Source organism: Zeus faber (genome assembly GCF_960531495.2).
Source record: "Zeus faber genome assembly, chromosome: 21".
NCBI lineage: Eukaryota > Metazoa > Chordata > Actinopteri > Zeiformes > Zeidae > Zeus > Zeus faber.
The window spans coordinates 7,427,398-7,447,158 of NC_137208.1; the positions used below are offsets into that span (position 1 = coordinate 7,427,398).

Consider the following 19,761-nt stretch of genomic DNA (forward strand, 5'->3'; position numbering starts at 1 on the left):
CGTGTGGGCTTTTATTATTTGATTTATTTTTTAAGAACGGGGTGAGATAATTAGTCCCAGTGAGAGACTGGGGGCGGTCGAAGCTGGAAGACGAGAAATGAAATGACTCACTGGCTCTTACCTTCTCTCTCCGCCTCTCTCTCCCCACCTCTCAAATCTAAACCAAAGTGAGATCTGTACTTTCTTTGCTGCTTGTGTTTCTGCCGCCGCTGAAAGTGGGCAGAAATAACATGACAAAAGACGAGTTTCTCTCCTCGGTTTTTAAACCACTAGACGCACTTTGACTAGGTTACCTGTGACACTTTTCTCTCTGATTCAGAAAAAAAACAGTGACGAAGCTTTATGAACCTTAAATTTTCTCAAGTTGCAGTGGGACAGTAGTTTAGTTTTCCTCATTGCTGTAGAAATGACAGAACCTTTGCTCTGTGTCATAGTCAGCTAGATCAAAAAAAAAACATGTCAGTAACACAAATTGTTAACAGGAAAATAATACAGAAATATTTAGTAGGTATTGTGTGATGAGGATGTGAGGATGGGGTAAGTAATGATGGGGATATACAGTGTTTTCTTCAATATGTCCACCGCTTGACTGCCATATGTAGCACCCAATAAGTAAAAAAAATGTCATAACCTTAAATAAACAAGTAAACAAAAACATAATAAAAAATTGGACCAGAATAGGGTTGGACGGAATGGCCTAAAACTTATATCATGGTTTAATTTCAAGCAGGGACGGTAACGGTATATATCACGGTATATTTGTTTTTCTTAAAATTTCCATATAAATGCTTCTGAAGGGGTAAAGTACTGGTATGGCAACTGCATGGCAGCTTTTACTGTACTCCTAACTGTATTACTAGGAAATATTTCACAAAGTACAGAGGTATTTTAAGCACATTTATTGTGCCAAACTGAAATAATAAATAGAAAGAATACAAAACCTTTCCTCAAATAACTTCCCCCTCTGAAAAACACTTGAAATATGAGTTACAATAAAATCTAACTGAACAAAGTGTAAATAAAAACTGACTTCAAGTATTTTTTTGTTATTTATTCCCCTTTTGTGCCCCATAAAACACAAAAACATTACTGGGAGTTCTTTCCCTTTACATGTCTATCCCATAGATTTTCTGTTAATACGCCGTGGGGTGTGGTTCCATGTGGAGTTAAGAGTCAAACTGCATGTACTTCATAACTTTTTTTTTTATTTGCTACTGTATGTCGGCGGCAATTTTGGGAAGGATACTCTGCCCTGCCTCATTACAGTAGGAACCATCAGATAAATCCTAGTCGGGTCCCTTGTTCGGGACCAGGATGTTTCATGGGAACATCAGGTAGTAACTTGGGCGGCTTGGTGCATAAGACCATGCAACACCGGTAAATAAGAAGAACATATCCATTGAATCTGTTTCTTCTAATAGAAGAAGGAGACCTAAGTAGTAGTTGTCGCACGGTTTATTTTGAACATATTTAGGACTTTTGTTGTGGTGGGTTCAGTCCAGTTTAGCGACATCCGGTTAAACACCTGGCGGTACCATGTCTGGGTTTTCTTAATTCCTGTTTGACCAAGCACGTCGCTGAATGCGGCACCGTTCCTCACCGGGTACCAAGGCGACCGCATGTATCCTTACAAATGACACAGTAAGAGTTTCCAGCTTTACAAAGTAAAAGTCCTTCCCCTGTATTTTAAGTCAGCCATCTGGATTTTCTAATTAGCTGGAAGCAGCGGTGCAGCCATGGGTCAAATCAGCAGCCAGGCAAAAAACACGGCAGGACTGGGAAGCATGGGATTTGGTGTCATCACGTTTCATGTGAAAGCCAACTCTTACCCATTCTGTTAAAACGGACGTCCAGCCCAAGTCGATTCCTGCTGAAGCCGTGCAGATGTTAAGTTTGTGTGTGTGTGCACGCGTACACACATTTGTGAAGGAGTGCCGCACATCTGTGCTAATAAGGCCAGAATTCAATCGTTGAGGCCTTCTGTAGCTGTACGAACTTGCTATGTTCGGTTTAGTTGCTATGACATGCATGTTTATTCATTGCTTGTTTATGTACATTTTAGTCTGCATGACCATGTTGTACTCTTCTTTACTCCCCGTGGCGACACGGACACACACACAAACACACACACACACACAACAATACACAGCCAAATGTCACCCTGGCATTTCCCCTTGTGCAGTACGCAAATGAGCTCTCATTACCTGTGTGTTTATGCCCCAACAAAATGCCTTGTCTATGCATAATGGAGCACACATGTAGAATTGTGTGTGTGTCTGTGTGTGTGTGTGTGTCCTTAGTTGTACTGCAAAACAACGTTCATCTTAATAGGTCATTTGCACTCATTGTGGGTCTTCAAATCCTATTAAATCAGATTTTGCTCTGTTTTGTCTCTGACTGGATGTATTTAAATCACTGGATTTTGTCCTTCTTTTTTAACTCAGAGCGCGACCTTTTGTTTGGCTTTGAAATGTATGAAATGCAGAACATTTCGCCCTTGGACTATGCCTGGAGTTTGTAAACCAGATAAAAGCTCTATTTTTTAAATATATATTGTAGATGTATTGTATGTATTACATTTAACACTGCTGAGCTGGTGTGGAATTTGCCCTCTGGTGACATTGCACCCATTGGGTTCCGCTCATTGGCAATTGGCTTTGAGAGCGGAGGGGAAGAAAAACAAAAAAAAAAAGTCAATCTACCCAAGATAACATAAATTACATATTTGGAGTTCTTTTTAGATAGCTGACTTTTCTTTTTTGTTTTGTTTTCCTTTTCTTCTGTTTCTTTATCATGTGTAAGAAAACACAAAAATGGCTTCCCTCCACGAGCCCTCATGGTTTAATTCCAGGAGATATCTGTCTCTGATCCGCTGAGCCCCTGAGTTCAAACACGGGCCTGCCAGGTTCTGAAGGGCCCGGTTGAAGGACTCTTATCTCTGCTCAGTGAACCCAGCCACCCCCTGAGGCTGGGACACCCCACCCCGCACCCCCACCCCACCCTTTATCTCTCTCTCTCTCTTTCTCCCTTTTCTCAGTTTTGCATTCACGCCTTTGATTAATTTCTGTTTTACTACTGATCGTTTGAGCGACTTATAAGCAGAGTCCCCCCCCCCGCGCAAAAAATACGACAATTCTAATGAGATTGGTTTTCATTAACAAAGAAGAAGGGAAAAAAAAACAACCCGCCGCCTTAACGTGCTTGTCATAGTAATTCTGTGTCAAAAAAAAAAAAAAAGTAATTCTGTGTCAGGGTCTTTGATAGTGTTTAGTCAGTCAAAACGTCTCGAGCATTTCTTCCCCCTTTGGTTTCAGCTCTTTCGCAAACAATACGGTTTTATCGTCCGTATAACTCAAAAGTTAAGGCTGGAACTCGTCTAATCTGTCACGTCCGATGTGCTGTCATTTCCCTTCGGGGGGGGGGGTGAAGAGATTGTCCACCAGTGGTAACCTCGAGGCGTGAACGAACACACCTCCAAAAAATCAACTAAGCCATGGGAAAATGTGCACAAACCCCCCCCCCCCCCCCCATCGTGGTTAACGACGCTGTGCGAGCGTCTCATCCCGGGGCGGCGATGGTCCCTTTTCCGTGCATAAATTAATCTCAAAACAAAGCTGTGGTCCAAGTAACGAGGATGGACATTTTGCTGACATTTCCAGAGCTGCCGGATGCCGCCCGTGTTTCTCTCCGCTCCTTATTGCCAAGGGAGCCGGGGCCCGACGTGTTCGACACACATAACTGATCTGAGCACAGAAGCTGGCATTTACACAGGTCCCGCACTTCCACACACCATTAATTGAAGTGGAAACTAATATTTTGCTCCCTCCAACTATGCAGGGTGTGTGTGTGTGTGTGTGTGTGTGTGTGTGTGTGTGTGTGTGTGTGTGTGTGTGTGTGTGTGTGTGTGTGTGTGTGTGTGTGTGTGTGTGTGTGTGTGTGTGTGTGTGTGTGTGCAACAGGGAGGGAGAAGGGAGAGACAGAAATTAAAGAGTTAGACAGAAAGTTCGAATGAGGCAGGGGAGGAATGGAGACGGTGAGAGATTGAGGGAGAGAGACGGACAGACAGAGAGAGAGAGAGCGAGAGCTCGTCGAGACGCTCTAGATCATCCGTTCCCACAGAAACGAATAGCTTTGTGTTGGCGTGCCCGTTTGGCCTTACATTAACTCTCCAAATGAATTTCCTCCGGAAGAGGTCTGTTCAGCCGGCGCTCTGTAATGAAATCTCTGTGAAACGCCACCAGATAGCAGCGATCGGGAGGTCGCCGCGTTGAAATCCGAGCTGCCAAAACAAGCTCTCGTTTTTGTTTTTCTGTTTTCCTTTCCTCTCTCTTATTTATATTTTTTTTCCTTTTTCTTTTTGAAAGCACGCCGGAGTGGGAGTTTTTCCACTTCGGCGAACGACTGCGGTCCATCTGTGACGCTGCCCGACCTTTCGACACCGGCGGAGATGCAGGAAATTAAACATCATATAAAATATACAGTGAGACGCATGAATACGCCACGTCTAATAGGAGGTATTAAGTGGCTCTTTCCTTTCAACAGCTGCTCTCTCCCATTTGGCGAAGAAAAATATGATTAGATTGAAATGTTAGAGATTATTTATCAAAAGGAGAATGTCAAATCTGTGTGCGCATGCAAAGCTATTATTGTCTGAGTTGATGTGTGTGTTGATTTGGGTGAAATCGTGTGCGTGTGCGCGTTATCCGTGCGGCCCAGGCCTGCGGTATAGCGAGGTAGCTGAGCTGGAACGAAGAGAAGCTGATTGCTTGGGGAGAACCAGACTCTTGTTTGTCCAACTTTCTCTGAGTAGAAAACGTATACCATCCAACGGTTACGTCGGTGCCGCTTTTTGTTTTGCATTAATATTCCATTTTATGCACTTAACTCGTGATCTCTGTCGGTGGGATTTGACATTTGACTTATAATTCATAGGACTGCCTCGATCCTCTTGCACAAGTACAGCCAACCTTGCATGTAAAATGTATTAGATTTTTTTTTCCGGTTATAAGATGAATTAACCGTCATGGTTAAATCAGCGCTCAGTGTGAGCGTTTAAATGCCTCCTGGGACCATAAAAGTATTAGAAGCTCATTTGTCACAAGAGGTTAAACCTTGTTGGCATACCTAATCTCGTTTTTTTTGGCCTCGCTTGAAAACTGTTTTTAACCCCCTGTGATACTCTACACTTTATTATTATTAAAGGTGGAAATTTAGAAGTCGGAATCAATAAGAAATCAAAGCTTTTCTCGGGGAGACTCCTGCTCAGCTGGTTCCAGAAATTGAGCATTTTGTGTCGCCACTATAAATATTATGCGTGTTCCGGGCGTGCCTTGAACTCCAGCAGTGCCGGGTGCACCAGCATCGTATTGTTCCATTTTCTATCACCTCTGCAGTTTTCGGCTAATCACTCCTGGCGCCATAAATCCACCCAACGGCCCACTTATCAGGAATTCTGGGCAGGCAAAAGCAACACTATGAATCCTCTAGATTCTGACCACAAGGCATTTGGCGCCCTTATAGGGCTCGTGCAACTTTGCGCACACGCACACACACACGCGCCCATCCGATCGAGCAGGCGTGGACAGACACATGTGAATGCGTGTGACACATTCCCAAAAAATCCTAGCTCTGAGAATCAAGGCAAATTGGAACTGTTTTTTTTTTATTTTTACTAATTAGCTGCGACTCTGTGTTCCCGGCAGGGTGAAGTGAAATTGGTTGGCCTTCACATACTACAGTATGCGTGTTTGTGTGCTAGGTTGTGTGTTCTGCCGGTGCTTGCTTTGTATGCGAATGGCCGCTGCGATGAGACGTACTTGTGACCATAACTCATCCCCTCGTGTGTGGATGAGTTATCGTGCTTCCCCATTAACACCCTTGTCTTGGAATATGAGCAGGTGGGCATCTTGCCTGATTAATTCCCAACTCCTCGCTCATCCATCCACAAAATGGCTTCCTCTTATACTCCATCAGCACCAACTCCCTAAACTTGGCTGGTGGTGAGAGGAGCCTCATGGGTGTTTTTTTGTTTCCCTGATGGATCGCACCCCCGGTGAGCAGATTTAATAACCGCTTCAATGGCTGAGTGCTGCGCCTGATGTGGCGCATAAAGTAACTCAGACCAAACAAAAGAATTGAGCGGAGATCAGAGGAGTTAATATGGCGGGGGAGGAACCCCGCCCAACTCCCCTCACTCTCTCTCGTCCCCTCTCCGTCCACCTACGCCCTCTGTCACAGCAAAAGTTGAGATTGTGGCCAATTTGTGTGGGAGCGTTTGCCGAGTGAAAGCAGTTTGGGGAGCTGACGTCTGGGTCACGCCCATTGCGTCCGTGCGCTCTCCTGTGGATGCCAATCCGGTTGCTGAATCTTGCCTCATTATTTGATCTACAAGGCCTAATTTAAAAATGTATTCCGACATTCCTCGTGGCGGGACTTTTTTTTGTTTGTCTGTTTGTTTTCATTCAATCACGGAGATTTCGGGGGAAAATAAAATCAATACATCTAGGGCTTTGTTTGGGGAAGTCTGGAGAGCGGATCGCGCGCGCCGCAGCCTCCAGTGCGGTCAAACCTACACACAGAAAGGAATACAGAGCAAATACTTATATTTCCATCATCTGCCGTTTTGTCAGGGACAGTTGGTGCACAGTTGGTTTGTGCTGGTCTCTGCAGCCAACAGAGCGTACCCCCACGATTATGGTCGGGGTCGCGCTCCAGCTGTGGGTGGAGTTACTCAGACGGAGGGCGGTTCTAATTCTAATGTGTGCCAATGCCAGGCAGTACTGAGACACAAAGCTGATAATAATTCCCCTTTACTGCTGATCTCCGAGAGAGAGAGAGAGAGAGAGCGCGCGTCACGTTTTCCGCAGCCCCCTCCACGACTGTAATACCTTATTTTCACATTGGCTTCCTCTGCCCACCAGTCGTCCTCGCGCCCCCCTCGCTCTCCTCTTTCCAGACAAGGTATTCCCAAATAAACAGCGCCGTTGACCCTCCACTTCGAAACAAAGCAGGGGGAAGATAGGAGAGGAGGGAAGGAGAGTACAAAATAGAGCTATTCGAGCAGAGCGGGTTCTTTGACAAGGCTGGGTCGTGAACCCAGTTAGAGATAAATGTTGGTGCACTCAATAGAAGCGGATTTCAGATATATATGAATATATATATATATATATATATATATATATATATATATATATATATATATATATATATATACACACACACAGTACACCCGAAGCACAAACTAACCTCTGCACTCGGCTTGCCTCAGAATGCTTTGTCCCGGGGTTGAGAATTTATCATTTTCGTGGCATTGACCATTGTGAACCATGGCATACGGTGATTGTCGACTGTCTGAAACTATAAGTACCGTAAAGGCAGGGTTTGGCGCCCTGCTCGTGAAAGTTAGGTGGTTCTGTACATTTAATTTCTGGTGAAGAACTACACACCTTCCAACATCGGTGAGTGCGAAAGCTTCCGCGATGCGAAATCAAACATACGATTAAAAAGGTCCGTCTTAGGTCGACACAATGGTGTCACCACTAAAGGGTGTCTTTGGTGCCTAATTTTAACTGGGGAATGAACTGTTTTACGCTGTTAGGATTTTTTTATTATTTATTTTTATTTTTTTTGAATATTGTATTGTTTGTGTCTTGTTTGCGCTCCCTGCCCAGGCACTGCAGATGCAAATAGGCTTGAAGCGTACTCTGGTGCAATTCATTTTAAATTGTGTATTGTCCCTGTATAAATAAACAAGAAACAAACCATTAATGAATAAATATGAGATGTATTCCTTCAGGAGTGACAGGCAATTGAAGTAAATGCTACTCTGTTAGGGTTTTAAATATCCCACGAAAAAAAACCCATCATGTGACGCAGCCCCCCCCCCCAAATATATTAAGTGTTATATTTGGATTTCAACAATTTTTTTTCAGCATGCGGGCAAACACAAGCAAAATTGTCCAATAAATCAGAGAGGGATTGAGGGAGTGCAACTTATATTATTCCACCAAATCGAGACGAGCCTACAGTATATCAATTTCCCCTTCTGGAAAGTCCAAGTTTGCAGTGCTTTAAATGCAGTTTCATGCTTTCTTCCTCACAATCATATATTAATGCTGTGTTTGGAACCGTACATTTTGGAGCTGTGATGTTGACATGTCTCGGTTGTAAATATTGTCAACTCCCGGGCAAAGAGCTGAACATCTGCAGGGACGGACGGTACGAGGACCGCTGATGTCGGACACTGCTTCTGAACATTGCTGGAGTCTTGCATGCCAATAATTCCGAAATACCAATTTAAATGCTTCGAGACACGAAGGGAAATAACTTGGCAAAGCTGTGTCTGTACTTGGTGAATTTCCACCCATATTTATTATTTAAAGTAATACACTTGTCGGTAGGCCGGCATCGGCTGGCTGCAGTTGGGATCTGTGGTAGTGCAGAGTAACTGGAGCTGAGGGGAAATGAGGGAAACACGCAGTTGATGTTGAATGATGCTGAAGGATTTCATCCCTTATCCCTCTGCCTTTGGGTAAATATTGATAAGAAGAATAGATGATATCGTTACGTGGAATCTTAAGTTCATTTCCCTTGTGCTGCTTTAGTGAAAATCGACATGGCTCGAATTTCGGCAGAAATATAGAAAAAAAGAAAATAGAGGATATCTTGATTTCCGTGATCTTTGATCCGTGACACCCTGACACATGTACTGATCACAACTGTATTCAAGTTCTATATCCATATTTAAGCTCACTATGTATCTCGAACAACAAACCGCAGAAGGTTTGATTTGGTAATTGATGCTGACCTTGGTTCAGCATCAATTACCAAATCTTGGCACCTATTATGCTCCTTTTCAACAAGTTAACGTAGGTCTCTGAGGTCCCCAAAACATGTTTTGTTTTATTTTATTTTATTTTATTTTATTTTTTTACGTTTTTGTTGAAAATACCACTCAGATTTTGCATTCTAGCCATTGTGAACTGGTACTGGTGGTACTGACACCCTGTTCAGTGGGAGGAGCGTCACGTCCGGGTTCTGTTGTATTTAGTCCGTGAACTTTCACTGGTTTCATCTCATCATTCTGCCGAAATCTGTTTCTGAACAAATTTGAGGCGAGAAATAAGCAATCCAGTTGCTGAATATCGACTCATATTAGATCTGCAAGGACTCATTTCAAAGTTTGTTCCGACTTTTGTTCCGGCGCTGCTGCGCTGCCAGTTGCACCACACGGGACACTGCATGCGCGGACTTTTTGATTCATGCAAATGTTTGAAAATAAATCTACAATGAAAAACACACTATTTTTATTTGTTTTGTTTGGAGAGATGCACAGGGGATTGCTCGTTACATCCCACAGTCTTTTCTACTGCGTTTCATTTTTTATTTTTTTTTTTGAGAAAGAAACGCACAGCAGAATCATTTTTTGAATACTTACATTTCCATCTGCACTTTGTTCACTGACAGTTGGTATTAATTCCTCTTTCTTTAAAAAGATTTGTGCTCGTCTGTAAAGCCAACAGAGCAGTTCCCGGCGGCGCTTGCTGTTGTTACTTAGATGGTGGGCAGTTGTAATTCTGCTGTGGACCCTGTGACTTACTAAAGAAATCAAAAATCAGAACGGGTTGTTTCAGGACATGTTTTCTTACAAAGGCTACCCACAAAAAACTGTCTGGGTTGTCTTATTTCACAGTGTGTGTGTTGGTACGCCCGTCAGAGACCCAAATGTGTGTGCCTAAGCGCTGAAAAAGTGAGTTTTTCATAATAGGCCCCCTTTAAATGAGGTTATAAACAGCTGACACAAAGACATATGAACCACTTCTATTACCGCTCTGCCAAGATGATCTGTGGCCTCGAGCAGTGGGTACGCAAGATAAATGCATCATCAAGTGATTCTGAATGAATGTTTTGCTACCCTATCCTTCCAAGTCCAAGTATTCCGTTAGAATAGCAGGAATGGCAGCACCATTATCTTCTGGAGTATTCTGGTTCATTCGTCGATTACAACGGATCATTTCTCATTGATAGCAATGTTTGCGGGACACGGAAACGATAACCAAGGACGGGCGTGGGGCCGGGGGGGTTTTTGAAGCCTGGCTCATGAGGCGCTGCTGGCGTGCGGCGGTTCAAGCAAGACATCTTATTTTTTGTTATTAGGGTGTTGTTGTACAATGGAAAAGTAGTTAGGCTTAAAACCTGGTGAGCGTGGCTGCAGGTGAGCCGGAAAACCCCAAATCATGCTGGGTTGTGTCAATGGGGGTATTTGTCTTAAAAATCTTCCAAGAGCGGGTATACACGCCCCAAAAGGATGAAAGACTGCTCTAAAGGGAGAGACCCAGAGACCGGACTGTCAAGTCCTGCCGGCTGGTATCATAGTAGGATCGACGTAGGAGGGAAAGATATCTGAACAAAACAAAACAAAACAAAACAATAATTCTGAGCCAGAATCCAACCTGAGTACTTTGCTTCCCCGAGTACTCTCCGCCCGCTAAACACTGCACGGTTTCCAGGTTCGAGCCCTTTGTTTGTCTGCCATCGTTTATTATTTATTTATTTAGTTTGTTCCAGAAAATCTTCTTCTGCATCGTTTGGTACCCGGTCTACCGTCGTACTGCTCTAACAGGAAATGGATGCTGTCCAGAGAGATACGGACAGAGCCAACAGACCTTGTCAACACGGATAGGAGAGGCCGCGATCGCAACAGACGAGTGTTTAATTATGTACTCGGCGCAGGGCGGCTATGGCCAAAAGTCATCATGTGATACTTTACATCAACCTTTTCAATTCTCACCTGCGGTTGTCTACTTAACACGTCTGTACCTGTCACTCAAAGGTCAGCTCATGAATATTGATTAGGTCGAGACCGCTCCCTCTCAGTCGCGAAGAAGATAAAACTATGGAAAACATATCAGTCAAGTACAAATAAAACAATGTCGCTGAATGTTTTATTTTGTTTTGTTGTTGTTTGTTTTATTTCTCAAGCTTTGATGACACAAAGAGTTCAGACGGGATCTATGATTTGTTTGTCTTTAATACTTGAGAAATGTCTTGATAGTCGACAGGTGTAAATCATTACACCTGGATGGTCATATTGCGTCGCGCAAAACAGGTATAATAATACATGGCCCGGGTGCTCTGCTCTACCTCTCCCTGTGTTCTGGGTGTTTCACAGGACAACCTTGGCTGTTGGTCCCGCCCTGCGTCAGCACTTATCTCCGTGTGCCCCGGCAAAACTCCCCACCTCTACTGCTCTTTTAGCTCCCACCGCCAGAGTACCCATTCTGTGTAATTATACCTACAACAGTGAGCTAATAGCCCTGACAAAGCAGAGCCTGGGCCCATTACACCTTAGGGTGCTGCAAAACACCATTACCACCTCCCGCTCTCTAGCGTATGTTTGTGACCATCTGCAGCCTGCCCGCCTCGTGCCGCGTAGCAATGGCAGTGCGGGTTGGATATGGCATGATGTGTCTCTCGGAAAATGTTGATGTTTTGTGTGAGTTCCTGTGTGTGGCAACCGAGCCCTCCACTGTACTCTCCATGGGGCCAGTCACGGTCATGAAATTTTAGTTGTCGATTCATTGTCAAACAAACATATGCATAAAACACGACTTTGCATTAATACATGTCTCCCTATTGCAGAAGAGCCATTTATTGACATTGGACAATCTCTCTCTCTCTCTCTCTCTCTCTCTCTCTCTCTCTCTCTGCATCGTCCTCAGACAAGCCTTCCATCGGCCGTGGAGGATAAAAATTTGGGTCGATAGTTTATTTCCCTCAACCCAACTCATTGAAACCCGCCTAATTCACATTATATTGATTGCAACTTTTCAAACATTGTTTGAAAATTTGGATTGAAAACTCACTGTGCAATGTAAAGATCAAGATCTGCTGAGATAATTATGCTCAGGTGATTATACAATGATGGTGCTTCCCCTCCATGTCGCCGCTGTTTATTTCCTCTGTGCAATTTGCTCTTTGCTGCGGGGAGCTGCAGATAACACCGAAGGGACTTGTAGAGAGACGATGCACAAGCACTCAGCTTCCTCACCCTGCTCATTTATTTTGTTTGCAATTGGCCCATTTAGCTCAGAGGTAGTCAGTTTTAATTGTGTGTGTGTGTGTGTGTGTGTGTGTGTGTGTGTGTGTGTGTGTGTGTGTGTGTGTGTGTGTGTGTGTGTGTGTGTGTGTGTGTGTGTGTGTGTGTGTGTGCTTAACTGTACTGTACATACATTTTGGCAGTGCAGAATTGTATACAATTGGATGATTTGACATGGCTAATATGATGGCTTCCTCCATCTCCAAATCTCTGATGTACAGACCCTTCTGAGGTCAACATACCAAGGCAGTTCTGCCATTGGCCGTTCCTGCCAAAGCAAATCCACTGATCACATCTATTACATTGATGCTGATTCAATTTTGTATGAAATATCACGGACACACAAATGCTGCTGTGACTAAGGGATTTCCTGTGTGTTGCTTTTGTGGTTCAGTGGCTAATGCATGGAAATAAAACTGCTCCGGCTTTTCTTACCGCAGCTTTGTTGCACAGAGGGCATTGCAGTGCCTCATTTTTGTGAGGGTTTCCTGTGTCAATTAAGCTACAGAAAAGGACTCCTTTAACTTATTGAATTCCCCTTAAAATGTGTGCCGTTGTGTTGAAGATTATTACTCCTTCTGCAGGATGTAGTAAACATGAAGAGTTATTGTGAGGCGTTTTACAATAAAATTGCTATAAATAATGTATGAGCTTTTACTTATAGTTTTATTTTCCTTGCTCAGCAACAACTTCTACGGTGCCCATAAGCAAGGCACTGAACTCCCGGCTGCTCCAGTGGAGCTGCTGATAGTCAAAGACTTGGTCATTGGCCAGCTCTGAACTGGTGTCGCTTAACTTTATTATGTACAATAATAATACGAATAAAAAAGGCTGACCCACTTTGAAAGCTAAAATAATATACGTACACATTTAACGGCTGGCAGGGGCCTTGCTTCTCTTGTTCAACTATTATGTTATCCCATTCTGTGCTCTCTAAAGAGTGTTAACGCCAACTCTATTGACAATCTGCTTTCCCTTTTAGTATCAATAGCCATTACCCACTTTAAGCCTCGTCAGGCGTGGGAGATGGAGATCTAATTGCCTTTTTTTTTTTTTTTTTTCCCTGTTGCCGACTGTATACGCTAATAGCAGATCAATGTGTTGGTGTGTGCAATAGGATACATGGATATCAGTGCACGGATACACAGACGCACAGTCCTAGTTCCCATTTTCCATTCGCATTCAACGCACACACACGCACTTAACGTATAATTTTTCCCCTTTATGGTCTGTCTAAAGCACTTTCAGCAACTGTTGATGTTTTTTTTTTTTTAATCAGTCATTACTGTGTAGTCAACAACCACAGTCGCTTACTGTATGAATTGAATACACTTCTTGCTCTGTCCAACCCGACGCTCGCATTGAACCTGATGAATTTGGCAGTTGCTCACACTGTACTCGAAGCCTGGTTTATGCCTCTGTGTAGCTGCACGTAAACGTCTCTGCGGAGCCACGCAGCCAAGGGGGGTTACGGGTAACCGGAGCTCGGAGAGGCGCACAGAGGAGCCGAGACGCACGCCAAATGGTTGAGTTGTCCAACTTCGGTCGGGGGCGGGTTTCGTAACGGAAAAGAAAACGGAGCAGATAAAAGTGCGACTTGCGGGTGACGTTCAACGTGGATTTCTGTTTGCATGTCCATATTTTCTCGGGTCTAAAAATTTATAATAAAAGAAAACTAATTGATTCTCTTTTTTGTGTACATTGACACACTGTCCCCCAGTGGACACATAATGTTATACACAAAATCTGCCGTATGAAAGCAAACAGCCGCGCCGTCTACTAACGGCATCGTGCGTGTTTGCTTACGTGCAGGCGGAGAAGCATAATCCAGCCTTAAGGGATCGCTTGGCCGCGCGCGCGCACACACACACACACACACACACACACACACACACACACACACACACACACACACACACACACACACACACACACACACACACACACACACACACACACACACACTCCTGCTCACGCCGTGTGAGGCACGGCCACCTGTGCGGCACGGAGCCATTGCAGAAGACCCACCTGACAGCGAGATGCGTGTAATTAAACCATATTTAAGTCATTAGACCAACACAACCGATAGCCAGCAGATGTTTACTACAAAGAAATATGTTCTTAATAAAGGTCCTCAGTCACCAGCGGGGTGCGTGTGTGTGTGCGTGTGCGTGTGTGTGTGCGCGTGTGTGTGTGGATCTGGGGGGCATGCGCCGGGAGAAAATGTTTAAGTGTGTTGCTTTATATCCATGCGTGTTTGTCAGGTTGAACTGTAAGTGTGGCCGACAGCTGGATCAATCAAAACAGTACTTGATCCGACTACCGTTGGTCTTTTTTCTCCTGCAGCATCGCGATTAGCGTCTAGCGTTGATTTACACAGAGAGGGGTAGCTCTGCGTCAAATCTCCCTCCTCCCACCTCTTATCGTATGACAGTACGCTGTAACTTGTGTTGGGATGCATGAAGGTCAAGGCGGTTTGTCCTCAGGAGAGCCGCTTCGAGTCATGTCTCCAGCTCCGCAGTGCTGCCTCCACCTCCTAATGTTAGATTGCAGTAGATGACATCCAATCTCATTAGATTGTCCTTCGTATATACAGTACATGTAAGTGTGTGTGTACATACGTGTGTGTGTGTGTGTGTGTGTGTGTGTGTGTGTGTGTGTATACACATACATACAATATACACATACGCATATATGCAATCTATATATCTACACTAAGTGTGTGTGTATACGTACTGTATATACTGCCAACTGATAATACCAACATAACTTGAATTTGTGCTAAATTTCAAATCAAATGATATTCCTCACAAACTGGGAAAATGCGAGGGGCACCATCGTTACCTTGTCCGTTTTCGATGAAATTGCGTTCCATAAATGCACACACACACACACACACACGCACATTTCTTTGTATTCCTCAAGTATTCCTCTGGCAAATTTCTTGCCCTTGGGCTTCTCAGTGTATGTTGCTCTGACAGTTCATGTAATGTTTGCCTGATATCCTCCGTTTTCATTCTATAGGGAAGCTCCCTCCTCTCTGAGAGAGCCAGGGGTGCTGTATTACAGCAGGGAGATATGCTGCCTTTAGCTGCCAGGCATGCGGGGCCCATGGGACCCCAACGACATAGATAGTAGTGGAATGTGTCAGAGGAGTGATGGAAAAGCACATGTAAACACACACACACACAGGCACCCGCATATTCCTCTACGCAGGGACAAATTCAAACATTCCACATGTGCATGTATACAAACACACAAAGTCAAACACTATTCAGAAGCCGATAAAGTCAAACACGGTACCGCCACAGATTTTTACAACCACACACACATTGAAAACAGCGCTCATACCCGCAAAACATACACAGTCCAAAACACTCCGACACGCTTATTTAGGCGTATTTGCTTCGATTAACAGGTGGGTTACAATAACAGGCCCCTCGTCGTGTTTGAGCGGGGTGAGCGTGTTCCTTCATTCCTCCGACTGTGGTGGTTTCACTCTCCACCTCGGCACACCGAGACTCTAACCCGCTGCCAACATTTAGAAACCTCTTGCTCAGTTTCCTTTTTTTTTTTTTTTTTTTTTTCCTTTTGTTTTTTCACCCAGCCCGAGCCCATACCAGCAAAAAATGCTGGATCATGAATCTGAACTGGATCCTCGATACACACTGCCAAACCAGCGCTGCAGCGCTAGGCGTGCGAGTGTCCAATGTCAGAATTCTGCGAGTCGTGTTGTTGGCTATTCATTTCTTCCTGTAAGGTAGTAAATACAGATGGTGTAAATAAATAAAGGTGTTTATTTGGCCGGTTTGAGCAAAGTACTTTCTTGAGAATGCCCATCTTAGATTTAAAGCTGACTATTTGTTGAAGAGAAGCGATATCGGCCGGGCACCACGGTCGGAGGATGCTCAAGATTTTCGGCGTCTGCGTCGGAGAAGGTAAAGCGGCGTCGGGTCAAGCTCTGTTTGCGTACGCTGACTCTGTACGTGCACCCGCCATCATGCACGTGTAAAAAGATCGAAAAGACATTCACCACACATCCCACAGCAGGCGGCATTTGTACCTGAGGGACAGCGAATGACTTATATGAGACGGTGGTGGAGCCCGGGAGAATACAGATGAGACTGGAGAGGCGTGGGAGGATTCTCATCACGTTTCCTTTTCTATCCCCCCCCCCCCTCCATTCCTCCATCCATGTCTTTATCTATCTATCTCTTTATCTATCTATCTCTTTATCTATCTATCTCTTTATCTATCTATCTCTTTATCTGTCCCTCGGAGTAAAATACTTCAGAGCACTCTGGTCTATCTGAACCAACGGGTGAAGTCACTGGGTCAACTTTTCAAAGTCAACTCTGAGGTCATGCCTTCAAAGGGCGGCGCCGGGTTCCGGCCTCGCGTCGCAGCAGGAGAATGGAGTCGGTCCCGCGGCGTAAAGATGGCGGCGCGCGACGAGGCTATCAAGAAGGCGTGTTGACCGGTCTGCCCAAATTCAGTCCCTCTTTTAAGTCGGGCCCACTTTAAAGCATGTTGTGCTGAGTTCTGTCTACAAGCATTACTCAATTTCAAAGGGAATAATTTCTAACCTTCTTCCACTGTGGCAAAAACCCCAAATACACACTTGCAAAACTCCACTTGTCGCTCATTAATTGTTAAAAAACACGTTCCTTTTCAGGAGATGCCAAGATTCCTGAAGTGCAGTAATGAAAATAAATCAACACATTCTCAACAGACCAAAACCTAAAAAACAAAATATATATATATATATATATATATATATATATATATATATATATATATATATATATATATATCGGTAAATAAATGACCAAATATGTGGTTAAATTGTCCCCCCTAACTGTTTTAAAGCTGGTTTCAGTCGTGTTCGTTCTGAAGTGTTATTTCATTAAAGTAGAATGTGAAAGGAAAAAAATATATATATATATTTGGCGGATACAGCATTTTTCAGGCTTAATTAGTTGAAATATTCCTGTACTTTAGCCTGACTTAAAATGCGTCTGCTTTGCGTGGAAAAGTCATCGGGTCCTTTAACCAGCTCATTAAAAACGAGCAAGTGTGGGGGCGGGGATTACTTTTAATTGAGCCCCATGCAAAACTCGATGAGGAGGAAAAAAAAGCGGGGCAGTACGCACGCCCTTTAACCACGCAGCGAGACGGGTCCGGCGCCGCAGGTCAGAAACGGAGGAATAAGCCAAGCGCCGTCATTGTTTCCAGGCGCTTGACCGCCAGAGTCACCGGCCGCCGACGGTGATTTGGTGACCAGTCGTTTGACGCCCACTAAAGTCACGCCGCCCGGTGTCTCCTCTTCCCATGTCGGGGCGTTGCGGCAGTCGGAGGGGCTGTCGAGTCGGCAGAGCCAATGAGAGTTTGCCGCCCGTGGGGTAATCAGCGACGTGGCTGGTTGGTAGAGCCTGTTGACGTGGCAATTACAGTGACCGCATCGCTGAGCGCTCCCAACAAACTGATCAGCAATCCGGGGGGGACAGGCAAGCACACACACACAGACACACACAGACACACACACACACACACACACACACACAGACAAATCAGCCGGTCTTACAGCTAACCAGTCTCATTCACCTCTGAGATGGAGGCATTAGTCTAGGAGATTGAACGAGTGTGTGTGTGTGTGTGCGTGTGTGCGTGTGTGCGTGCGTGCGTGCGTGCGTGCGTGCGTGCGTGCGTGCGTGCGTGCGTGCGTGCGTCGACTGGCGAACACAACAATGTACGTGTACGTTTTCTACTAACTTTGAGTGATCCACCGCGGCTCAGATCCTCACGCACACCAGGCTCCATGGCGGGACATGGAGCCTGGTGACATTTCACCGGCCCTCATCCCGCCCGGGCCCAATTTCTATGGGAATGTAGCAATGGATTGCGCTGATTATTATTTCTTTATTATTATTTATTATTTTATTCATTATTATTTATTTCGCGGTGGGGGTTTTGTTTTTGTTTTTTGTTTTTTTTTTTCCAGGCCGAGCCTTGATTTTTAGGAGCCCCCCCCCCCTCCACGACTGAGTATCTCTCGGTTTTTCCCGCCGCGCTTTTCTCCTGGCCCCGCTCGGAAAATTAGCGTTTGGACTAAAACCACCGTGTTGTTTGTGTCTCCTCGCACCGACAGGGCCTGATGATCCTGCTGCAGAACCTTCCCACCATGCACTGGGGCAACGAGGAGGTGAGCGTGCTGCTGGCCGAGGCCTACAGGTTGAAGTTCGCTTTCGCCGACGCCCCCAACCACTACAAGAGATGATGAGCGTGGCGCTGCGCCCAGGCCCCGCCCGCCCTCCTCCCCTTTCCCTTTCCGACCCCCTCCCCCACCCCGCCAGCCCCTGGAACTGGCCTTCCATGTGGAGGCGGACCCCGCCCCTCGACTCACCCCTGCCCCCCCCAATCGTCCAAACTGGCCTTTTTTTTTATTTTTTATTTTTGCAACTAGAGAGATTTAAACCAACCAAACGACGACTTGAGAGGCTGCTGTTCCCTGGAGCGCTGGTCCAAGATGATGTCATGCTAATGCCGCCCCCACCCACCACCGCCCTCTCTCCCCAGGAGACCTTCCAATTATTCTGAGGCCACGACTTGAGGGACCCCCCGCCCACACACACACACACACACACACTCTCTCTCCTTCTTCCCCTGGCACGATTGGCTCGACCGTAATGAGTGGAGTCGGTGGGCCCCGGCGCGGCCCCCCGCCGGGATGGCGCTCTGCTCTTCCGCGAGGGATTCTCTCTGCGGACGAGCGAGGCAAAGTGGAGACGGCAAACAGGGGCGTCGCCGAGCCCCCGTCACCTGACGGAACCCGGTGGGGGTTTTAACACTGCTCCAAGGCGGGGGCGGGGGCGGGGGCGGACATGGACCGAAGAGGGAGGCGTCACAGAAATGGACTCCTCACGTCTCAGCCCGGAGGTGGAGCAGGGCTGGAACTTCCAGATTCAGAAAGTCAAAAGTCCTTCCCGGTATTTCCAGGGGGTCCGACCGATGATGGAAATCAGTCGGACCGCTCCACGGCTGGAGCAGACACCCGGCAGGACGTTCACTTTCCTCCTCCTCCTCCTCCTCCTCCTCCGGTGAGGCCGTGTCAAGGGGCTGTGGCAGCATCAGCGGCGGCGCAGGTGACCCCGCCGAGGCATCCTCCGACCCCGCTCGTCCGCAGAGGGGGGGGGGGGTGTGGCGGCGGTCCGGGTTCGGGGAGGGCCCCCGACTCGGCTCTGAGACGGCCGGCCCCTCTGCGGCGCTGAAATCGGCCGGCGCCTGTCGCAGAGACGCGCGGCGGGCCCCTCCGGAGGAGTCCTCCCGGCTCCCGCTTCGCCTCCATTGAGGTACAGGACCGAGGTCTTTTGCTCCCGGTATTATCGCTTTGTCGTCACTTTTATCTCTCTCCTTCTGTCTCTCTCTCTCTCTCTCTCTCCTTCTCTCTCTCTTTCCTTCTCTCTTTCTCTCTCTCCTCTCTCTCTCCCTCTCTCCCTCTCTCTCTCTCCCTCTCTTCGTATTGCACTCTCCGTCGGCAGAGCGAGCTGTCAGTCGCACCATATTGGTGTGAATACAGGAAATGAATGTCAGACGTGAGACACCGGTGACATAACCCAAAACTGTTAGTGTTTTTAACCTCCCGCTGCCCCGGCACCGCGATCCAT

General features: G+C 46.0%; 1 protein-coding gene across 2 annotated transcripts in view; it reads left to right on the forward strand.

Moving 5' to 3' along the window:
• The window catches only part of tbc1d22a (TBC1 domain family, member 22a), a 163,981-nt gene extending 145,125 nt beyond the window's left edge, over nt 1-18,856 (forward strand). For both annotated transcript variants that reach the window (XM_080022691.1, XM_080022690.1), the window contains exon 14: nt 18,246-18,856. In XM_080022691.1, coding sequence (XP_079878817.1) covers nt 18,246-18,374 — 129 coding nt within the window. In that variant the 3' untranslated portion in view covers nt 18,375-18,856. The remainder of the gene's footprint in view (nt 1-18,245) is intronic.
• Nucleotides 18,857-19,761: the final 905 nt, after the last annotated feature.